Source organism: Camelus ferus, chromosome 10, assembly GCF_009834535.1.
Source record: "Camelus ferus isolate YT-003-E chromosome 10, BCGSAC_Cfer_1.0, whole genome shotgun sequence".
Classification (NCBI taxonomy): Eukaryota; Metazoa; Chordata; class Mammalia; order Artiodactyla; family Camelidae; genus Camelus; species Camelus ferus.
This window is the reverse complement of record NC_045705.1, coordinates 55,813,194-55,824,246: the sequence shown is the minus strand read 5'-3', so window position 1 is coordinate 55,824,246 and position 11,053 is coordinate 55,813,194. Positions and strand designations below refer to the sequence as shown.

Here is an 11,053-nt window from a genome sequence, read left to right as displayed (position 1 = left end):
GGTGGGTCCCTGAGATGAAAAAAATAAAGCTTTCTCTAAATTTCCTGCCCAGTAGAAATGCAATTTAAGCCACATACATGATTTTAAACTTTCTAGCAGCCACATTAAAAAGCATAAAAAGTATAGTTATAAATACTTTTAATATATATTTTATCTGCTATAGCCAAAATATTATCATTTCAAAATGTAATCAGTACAAAAATCATACCCAAAATATTTTACATTTTACCATACTAATTTTTCAAAATTCAGAATGTAGTTTATACTTACAGAAATTCCTAACTCAAGCTAACCACAAGCTATATAGTACACTTCTTAGACCATAAAATTATTTTTGCCATCTCATTTGAAAAATAATAAATCACAGCACCTGTACAGAATTTTGCCTAACTTGTATCCTTCCTTCATAAATTTCTCACCCTAGTCCTCTGCTTCTAATATTTTCTAATAGCTCATTATCTTGGTCAGACTTCTCTATTAGAGCTTATCTGAATGTCTGACCTGATCTCACCTGAAATCCAAGACATTTTGTTGATTTCTAGTTTTGTCTTCTAGTTTCTTCTTCTCTCTATTGTGAGCATATTTTATATTGTAGGAAAGAGGTCAGCACTTTCATTTTGGATCCACCATTTATACTATGTGCTCATTGATTCAGTAAGTAGAAGTTGATGTTCCCTACATAAATGAAGTCCTAGACTGAACATTAAGGATGCAAACCTCATGATCTTGTGAGTAACAAACATATGCCATCTTTACTTGAATTGAAGCTCACACTGTAATTCTTTGTATGGATAAGCATATTATAGAATCCCACAGGACCAACCCACTCAAGGAGCTCCAAAGAGGGATGCCTGAAGTCTGTCCAGGTACCTGCTACCTCATGGGGTTGTTCTAGTACTAAACTTACGGAGTTTATAGCTTTTTGCTTCTAGAAAGCATTGCATTTGGCTCCAGAAGACAAGAGATAGAAACTTGGAAGTGATTCATTTTTTCAATTTCTAAATTTTAATTCATGGCAATCATACTTGTCTCTGTTATGCAATGATTTGATATTTCTTACTCCTTTAAATCTCATAGTTGTGTGCTAAATGCAGTGAATATATTAGTAAAAGGCAGATATTCACACACATTAGAATGGCCAAAATCTTGAACACTGGTAACACCAAAAGCTGGTGAGAATACAGAGCAACAGGAATTCTCTCACACTGCTGGTGGAAACACAAAAGAGTACAGCCACTTTGAAAGAGTTTGGAGATTTCTTACAAAACTAAACATACTCCTACCATACAGTCCAACAGTAGTGCTCCTTTGTGTTTATCCAGAAGAGTTGAAAACTTTTGTCTACACAAGAACCTGCAATCAGATGTTTACAGCAGCTTTATTCATAATTATCAAAACTCAGAAGTAAACAAGATGCCCTTCAATAGGTGGATAGATAAATACATGTGGTATAGGTATATCCAGACAATGGAATAGTATTCGGCACTTAAAAAAAAAAAAAGAGCTGTCAAGCCATGAAAAATCATGGAGGAAACTTAAATGTATTATATAGATATAATTAAGTTTACTGATCCGAGGGAGGATATAACTTAGTGGTAGAGAGCATGCCTAGCATGCACATGCACGAGGTCCTAGGTTCAATCCCCAGCACCTCTATTTAAATAAATAAGCAAGTAAGTAAACAAACAAACAAACAAACAAACCTGATCACATCCCCACACCAAAAAAAAATATTTTTTAAAAACAAAAAAAATCTCTTTGGTCCTAAAAATTATTAAAAAATAAATTAAATTAAATAGAAATATATTTTTTCAAATATTAAATACTACTCAAAAGAAAAAGATTACTGATTAGTTGACTTTGAGTTTATCAAAGGGAGATTATGAGCAGACAATCTAATCATGTGAGCCTTTAAAAGCATAGTGTGTATACAGACTAGTGATGGAACAAAGACCTAAAGTGATTCAAATTTGAGAATTTGACAGATAGTTACTGGTTTGAGGATGTGAGAGGCCACCTAAGAAGGAATTTAGGCGGCTTCTTGTTGCAGAGATAGGGTGACAGCTGACAGTCTGCAAAAAGCAGGGACCTCATACTTATTGCCACAAGGAACTGAATTTTGCCAACATTATGAATGAGTTTGAAAGTGGATTCTTCTCCAGACTCTACATATAAGAGCCTAGCCCAGCCCTCACCTTGATTTTGGCCTTAGGATATCCTAAATAGAAAACCTGATCAAACCTACTAGAATTCTGACCTACAAAACTGTGATATAAATGAGTTTTGCTTTAAACAGCACAGTTTGTCGTAATTCATTAAACAGCAACAGAAAACAAATACAGTAGGGATTGCTATTATCTAGATCTTATTACTGATAAAGTAATATTTAGAGAGTTTATGTATGCCAGTTAGATATTAGCACAAAATTACCACATGACAAAAGCCTATATGGCTTCAATGGCTTACAACATTGCACATTTGTTTTTAACTCGTATGCATGCTTCAGGTAGTTTTGGGTGGCCTTGGCTGGGTGCCTCTGGTGGCTTCTGCCTCTCTTGCTCATGCACCTAAGATTCAGCTGGATGTCATCTCCATCCTATCATTTTCCTGTTTCTTTCTTCTTATACCCATTACACTTTTCTTGGGTTTATTACAATCATATCCCTCACTTTGCCCTCTCCCTCTAGCTAAGTCCCAGATACCTTTTCTACATTTACCAATCTTCAGAACTAAACTTAACACAAAATGTTGTCTGTTGCCTTTCACATTATTACCTGTCTCTCAGATCTAGTGGCTCTAATTAACTCATTCTAATTAAAGCATGATGTACTCCCAATTCAGTGCTAACATCGCTTATCTTCCTGAACTGCTCTATCAACACATCAATCCTCCTGGAACTAATGACAGATTTTGACATACTGACTGTCAGATCATTTATGAAATTTTAATTACCTTATTATTAAAACACTGATGCACTAATGGATAGTATACTGATGATTAAACTGATTTATGTAATGACATTGACTTCCAAATGATAGTGGTACTGTAATTGGCTAATGTATAAGTTGACTGACCCACACACTGCTTTTTCCCTAACAAATGTCCAATTAAGATTCACCAAGAATTCACCAACAAAATGCATATTTAGTCATCATCAGACCCTCCAGACTCCAAGTTTTCCCCAAAAGTGGACATGACTTATCAGATCCAACTCTGTCTTTCCCAGTGGAGCCCTTATCTAATGATCATTTCCAAGCCTTAATGGAATAGCAGCTCTTAAGGACAGGCATTGAGTTCAGAGCACACACAAAGGTTCTGTCATAACTGAGAATCAGTCATATCACTAAAGGCAAAAGGCACACAGGAGAAGAAAGAGCAGAAAGGTAACATAGGGAGATGTGACAGAAAGAAAACTGAACATGGAGAACACACCGAGAGGAGGAGATGATGTAATATAGAGACTTCCATGTGTCCTGATGACCCCGCCCTCTACATTCAACTCAACGTCAGTCTCTCTTCCCCTTCCTGCCTCTTCAAAATAATATAGCATTGTAGGAAAAATGTCTTAATAGTCCTGGGATAACAAGAAGGTCTAGGTAGGAACCTGGATCTCTTGATTATTCATATAAGCACCATGACAAAAAATTTAAAAAAAGAAAAATCACCTCTTATCTCTGAAAGCTAGTACTGTCTAGGGAGTTGAACTTTAAATGTTACCCTGGATAGAGTCTATAAAAGCAAACAGCTACACTCAGTGTTCTATTTACCTTCCTGCAACATGTACTTGAAGGAAGAGCAGTCCATGAAAAGCAATCAGCTTTATTTTCCTCTCTGTTATCTCCATTCCATTCTCCCAGGGTCACTAGAGCCTTACCTGGGGCATCAGGAATTAAGGGGAAAGATAATTCATGAATTTTGATGTAGAGTCTGGTGCAAATATTATCTCTGAAGACTGCTAACAGGATTCACTAGTGAAATTATTTGTATAGAAAAAAATGGTTCCCCATGGTCCCTCTGGCTACTGACAATTAGGCTTGTGAGGTATCTCTTCCTAGCCTCCTCTGGAGAAGGAGGTTAGCCTCCAGAACTCTGTCCTATAACTCCACATTTTCAATGCAGACAGAAAGCAGAATTATAGCTTCAGCTAGCAGATGGAAGTCATGCTGTCAAATCACCTTTGTCCTTTCCGATCTCCACCTCAACAGAGAAAATACCATCAAAACAACATTTGACTTTGTCATTCCTAAATCCTGGATCAAGTGAGGTCACTAAACTTAGATGAAGCTTGAAAATTCCCTGATGATTACCTTTCTTTGGTTTCAAATGAGGTCACTCATTATAGTACTTGACATATATGTTCTTGAAGTAATAATTTCTCACAAATGAGTGCAATTGCTGATAAATTTTTTGATGCAGTGAGCCATTTGTCTGTCTCTTGGTCATACCCAGAGGTTATCATTCTTGCCTCAAGAACAATTCAAGTGAAAAATCTTCTTTTACTTTAAGTATCAAATAGTAAGATGAAGTAGTAGACATGATAAAGGTACCCTTTCCATCCTTGACTTTCTCTGATAATTTGCACTTGAGTAGAAAGGACTGTACTCGAGGTCTGGCAGAGATAAGGATCTGAAGGACTTTATTGTTTCATCTTAGCCTTGTCTCCTAAATCTATCCTGGAGCCTGGCCTAATCCTGAGACTTTGAAATGAAGATGAGCACGGTGCCGTCCAACATGCAGGTCACATTTCGGCTCCTGACGTTTCAAATTCAGTTAAGTTCTTCCTAAGCTCTCCTCTGCTCATCAGTCTTTCTGAAATTCAGTAGGACTTGGGAGTCATGGTTAGGAGTCGGTCTCTGTGAATGGCTTGAGTCTGAATGTCCTTGTGTGTGAAACCTCTTTGCACTAAGCACAATTTAGGGGTGGCTTGATTTGCGGGAGCGAAATAGTATAACACCATTCCTGCCATCATCACTTTCTCTAGAACAGATATAAAGTCATGTGCTGCAAAATGCCCCAGGGTTAGCCCAGGTGATAACTTCCCAGGTGAAGCCCAGGACAAGTCTCTGGAGAATGAGAGAGGCTATTAGCCCTTAGTAACCATCACTCGAAGCAGCCAGGTCTGGGGGCACTGGCAGGAAGTGGGCAGGGCACCAACAGTGTCTGCCATTCCCTGAAGTACCCGTTTATGGCTCAGTGTTTTATGTGTTTTATGAAACTGTATTCATTCCCTTTACGATTCCTTCTATACTTCTACTTCCTATGAAATGGAGAATCAGAGCAGCATAATCTCTCAGACTTGGAAGGACTTCCCATTTCATGTAATGAGAGCCTTCCTTTCTGACAAAAGTTATCCAGTCAGTGCCTGTCTTCTTCTGGGTCACAGAGCTCAGTCTTCATGAAGAATGTATATTTTGAAGATATTCAGGCAGCCACAGTATTACAGATACCTTACTATATTTTCACCTGGATTTGTCATTCCTTGGCTCTAAGTCTGAGCTCTGGTGCCACACAGCTTAGGTCCAATTCCTGACCCATATTATATAAGATATATGTCAAGGTAAATTCAGGCATTCTAGACACCATCACTAAAGATTCAGGGAAGTCTTTATCCTGGGGAATTTAGCTATTTGTTGAGCAAGACTGTGTTAACATTTATCAGCCTCCCTTTTTTTATGGAGTTTGATTCTATTATCTGTCAGCCTAGAGCATTCCACACTAGTCTGTGCATTTCCCAGCTTTTACGTTTTTCCTCTGAAGAGTCCATCTCATCTTATGCATTTTTATGGTGCCTCTTTACTATTCACTGCCATACCACCTGCCAGCTGGGTGATAAGCACTAGAAATCTAAGGACATAAACTCCCAAATTTCCTAAGTGGATTTTGTCTAACAGGAGCTTATTCATCACAATGTTGCTGTCTGAGGATTTAGCCTATAAAATAGAATTAGCTGACATTCTTTTATTGGATATAGAGACCCCTGGATCCTTTTAACATTTCTAATCACTCTGACTATCTAATTTAATGCTCATAATATCCAATAAGTGTCTTTAAATATATCACCTTAAATTTGCTCTATAAAAATCTGCATCTCCTGAGAAGAAACCCACGATTACGTGTTCATTAACTGAATGAAATTCATCTGCCTATCACGTAGCATGAGTTCGTTTTGTATTTGGAAAAAGAATAATCTGCTGATTTATTATGTCACACTGTGCTTTTTCAGTGTATCTCTAGTATTTCTCACTTTCTGATCATTTTAAAGACTGGTTTCTTTCATCCACCAAAATGCACACTTAGCCTGTCATTTCCTAACTCAAATTCACTATTCTTATGGCAAATTATCCCTGCAAACCCATGCTTGTATAACTGTAATACTCTTTGCAAGACAGAGGCTGATACTTGAAAAGACATTTTTTTTCCCCAGTATATACTCTTATATACCTTACATCTCCTGTGTCTACATGTTCTTTATTCATCTCAACAGGCAGTTGTGAATTCATTCATCATGAATTTATTCCCCATATATTTTTTAAAGTTTCAATTATCATAAGCTAAATTATAGACTTGCTCTGTATGGAGGTTCACTGGTGTGTTAGTATGGTGGTCCAGTGAACCACTCTGAAGTCTACCCTGCTTGTAAATACAAAACATATAGCAGTGTTTCTTGGGAGATACTGTTACAAATAAGTTGCTAATGGTGCCTGACATGTTATACTACAGGAAGACCTGTATGAGATCTATAGAAAACTCTAAACATTGTGATGATAATGACATGCATCCAAGGAAATGTTGGGCTTATGTTGATTGACAAAATGGATCTTGAAGAGAAATAAATATGTAGAAGGATCTCAGCCATTTGCAGTTCTGTGTAGATAAACAGAGGTCCTCCTTTGATCTAATCTCTCCCCCTGCTTGTCCAGTTCCTTTTTTTTTTTTTAACCCCACAGCCTCTTAGTGAATGTATTTCTTCAATTAATTTCAAATAAGAAATGGATTTCCTATACAAGGACAATCACATCATAAATCATTGATCAGATGGTAGCCAGACTTGTTTTCCTGACATTTTTTAGCTTTCATTTCTTGTATTTTGGGAAAATAGACAGTTTTCTAAAAGTATTTAAAGTTTCTAAATCTTCTTTGGAGCAGATTCACATATTGTAACTGAGATGGTATAATTATTATATTATTAGTACTATTTTGGTTATAAGTGACTGAAACCCAGCTAGAGCCAGTTTGAACAAAATAAAATAAAATGACAAGGGAGGTCTTTATCAGGCTGTGGAATTAAAGGGGAGATTGAGCTGCTTGTCACTGAGCCTCAGGAAAATATGGAGCCAGGGGCTTTAGGGTTCCTAGGGATTTTTCATTTCCTTATTTGTAATTTACTCTAAATGCGTATTATAGTCTGAGATCACTCACCTGATGGAAAACATGACTATTAACAATTCTAGACATTTCATCTTACTACTTCTATAATCATGAAAGCATAACTCTTTTTCATGATTTTATTTTGAAAAATTCTGAAAAAGATTTTTGACTGGCTTTACTTGGCAGGGAATAGGGGTTTGGAGATATAATGGAAAATATCAGCTCCTACAAGGAACCACATTTTTGGAGGAGAAGGAGGAGAAATGCTCAGAAGGGAGTAGGCACGGCTTCCATAAGCACAGTAGAGTTCAGGAGGGAAAAGAGAGTACACTGAAGACAGACTATTTCAGTGGAGTACTGTTTACACTGGCCTTAGAATTAGAAGATGTGGATTTGAATCACAACTATACTGCTGATAAATTTATGTCTTTGAATGTGGTAGTTACCTTTTCTTATCTTCAGATCCCTCATCTATAGATTAATGTTGATAATATCTATTTCATGATATTATTATGAATAAAATAAGCTGTGGGTGGGTGAATAGAATAGGAGGCATTGAGGGACATGTTTGGTTTCATGGAAATTGATAACAGGACATGAGTTACCATCACTCTGACACTACACTCCCAATTTAGTATTCATACTCTGTTACTTAGATGTTACAGAGGATAAAAAGAGAGAGAAAAAAAAAGAGTAAAACATACAGTTACTCCCTTTTTATAAGCTCAGTCCTTTCACAAATAAATTTCTTGATAAAATAGGAAAGAAATGAGAGTTGTAGGTGTTTTATGTTGGACTGCTTATAAACAAAGCCTGAGACAGGAATTCAGATGTATGTAGTTTATTAATGAATGCTCTTAGGAGACAGGGAGTGAGAAAAAACAGGGCAGACAAGGGAAGGTGATCAGCAAAGACATAATTCTTGCTGGAGTTTCACTTCAGAAGGCAAGAGGGTCCGTATACATCTACGACTTGCTTCCTGGGGATCAGGAGCTGTAACCTTGGCAAGACGTTTCCAGCTGAGTTGAAAATAATCACCTGCAGAGAGCAGCCAGCACTCACAGGAGCAAGGGGTGGGTGCACAGTCCTGTAAAGTGATCTACACAGAGCACCAATGACACCAATGACGTTGTCTGTAATCTGTCTCCTGACTCATCTAGCTTTTCTAGCTTTTTTCTGTTTTTACTGAAATGCAATAAAGAATAGCCTCTACCCATTGAAGATATTTTAACAAGTCACAAGTCCCTTTCTAACTCATCAGAAATTTTCAATCAAATAAGAATAATATCCTATTCCTTGAGAAACTCACACTTATAAAGTGGAGTCAGGATATGTACATGCATAGAGAACAACTATTTTCCAAAAAAAATGTGGAAACCTGTTGCTTCAGTCCCTCAGGCTTTGTTCATAGCAAAAGGAGGGAGAAGGAACTACCTCTTCCACTCGACAGACTCATGAGCCACTGGTACATGCCCTGGAGATGGCGCCATCATCAGAGCTAAAGACTGGGGTGGCAGGATAAGAATGAGGACCAAGGTGGAAGGAGATGCTGTGTCTATTTCTTCTCATTTATCCATGGTTCCTCTAATCAGTGAGAAATTTTTTTCTTAAGTAGATACTGACTTGGAAACAATATTTTTTGTAAGTAGATAGTGCCTTGGAAAATAAATATAAACTCATGGTTCTTGAAATAAAGTCATGATCACTTAAGGGAGGAGGAAGGAACCAGTGGCATAATTGGAATGATAAGTGATTACAACAGTGTTCAAGGAAGAATTCATACTTCTTTTCAGGGAAATTCCTGCTTCAGTGACCAAACATATAGATTTCCATGGTTTGTGTGGATTTCTGTGGTGGAGTTCATGACAGTTAGAGATTGGATTGGCTATAAATAGACCAAATTGGATTGGCTATAAATAGACCAAACTTTACTTTGATTCACCCAAATCAACTTACATCGTTATAACTCTGTTCCTATCTGCCACCTTTCAAACCCCAAATCAATATATTTTAGTTACATTATAGACACATCTATAAACATCTAAGGCATTGTTATCACAAGAATTTTAGTGATATTTGGTTTATAGATTTTTTTCTTTTAATTGCACAAACTAGACTAGGCCATAGACCTGGGCTTAAGGAGATCCCTTGGGCCATTTGTAGCTTTACTTTGACAATTATTTTACCAAGAGATCTGATCATGGGTGTTTGATTTGAGCCTCCTTTGATCCCCTGCCAAAAAAACCAGAGCTCTTACATTCCATGTGAGAAACACGATGGTCAGAGATCAGGCTCCAGCTCTATGGGTGGTAAAAAGGTGAAGAATGCCACTCTGGATCTGCTTGGTCTTGGCACTGTAGATTATAGGGTTCATTAATGGAGGGAACAGAAAATAGACATAACTCATAATGAGGTGGACAATATGTGGAACCTGCTTCCCAAACCGATGAATCAGAGACAACCCAATCACTGTGACATAGAAAACCAGGACACAGCAGATATGGGATACACAGGTGTTGAGGGCCTTGACCCTCTCTTCTCTGGAGGCAATGCTCAGAACACTCTTGAGTATCAACACATAGGAGATGAGAATAATCAGAGAATCCAGCACAAAGATAAGAACTACAAGCACAACTGGATACAGTCGATTGAAGGTAGTGTCAGCACAGGCCAGTTTGATGACATCCTGGTGAAGGCAGAATGCATGAGAAAGGACAGAGGAATGGCAATAGGGGAAAAAGTAAAGGGGTAAGATTGGGGGGACCACAGATACAAACCCCCTCATCAGAACTCCCAGCCCAATCTTCACCACTCGGTTATTAGTGAGTATAGACGTATATCTAAGGGGGTTTCGAATGGCAATGAAACGATCATAGGACATAGCAAGCAAAACGCTAGATTCTACAAAGGAAAGTGAGTGTATAAAGTAGGCTTGAGAAAAGCAGGCTACGTTTCCAGTCTCCCTGTGATCCAACCAGAGGACTCCCAGCACCGTGGGCATCGTAGTCAAGGTCAGCCCAAGGTCTGTGTCTGCCAGCATGGCCAAAAAGTAGTACATAGGCTCATGAAGAGTGTGATCTTCCTTAATGAGAAAGAGAAGGGTGCCATTGCTGAAAAGGACAGAGAGGCAGACGAAAAAGAAGGGTGTGGAAATCCAGTGGTGAGGTACCTCCAAGTCCGGAAAGCCAGTCAGGAGGAAGGCATTGAAGCTGCTGTTGGGCCACATGTGGGATTTATCCAGAAGAAATGTTCTTTTTTTTCTCAGTTAAGACCCAGGGTTGCAGTTCTACTTTCAAGGTATGGTTCCAAAGATACCGTCTCAGAATTCTTTCCCAAAAGCAAGAATGACATCAATATAAGCCTTTGTTTATGAAAACATATTCTTAAGATAACCTGTATTTTTGGTGTTCTTAACTGCATATTCCAGGGACCATCCTACTGGACCAAATCCTTGGAGATTCACCTAGTCACTTGCGTGTTAACAAACTCCCCAGGAAGTTTTTGACGCATACTCCAACTGAGAAACCATTTCCATCAACAATGCTGACTTTACAGAAGAATCTATCCTTGAAGGATTTCAAGGAACCCAACTTAACCTCATTCCAATCTACTACCTGAAGTTTTAATTACCTTCACGTAGTGATTCCTAACTCATGTTATCCTCAACAAAAGTCTCAGGGTCTAA

At 38.0% G+C, this 11,053-nt stretch overlaps 1 protein-coding gene across 1 annotated transcript; it reads right to left on the bottom strand.

Annotated features, from left to right (window-relative positions):
* Positions 1-9,655: 9,655 nt before the first annotated feature.
* Positions 9,656-10,594, bottom strand: LOC102522729 (olfactory receptor 51B5). Its single transcript, XM_006195445.1, has one exon. It carries the CDS (start codon positions 10,592-10,594, stop codon positions 9,656-9,658), a length of 939 nt encoding a protein of 312 aa, XP_006195507.1.
* Positions 10,595-11,053: the final 459 nt, after the last annotated feature.

Coding starts and splice junctions, on each gene's coding strand:
- LOC102522729 (XM_006195445.1), bottom strand. CDS start 10,594: ATGTGGCCCAACAGCAGCTTCAATGCCTTCCTCCTGACTGGCTTTCCG.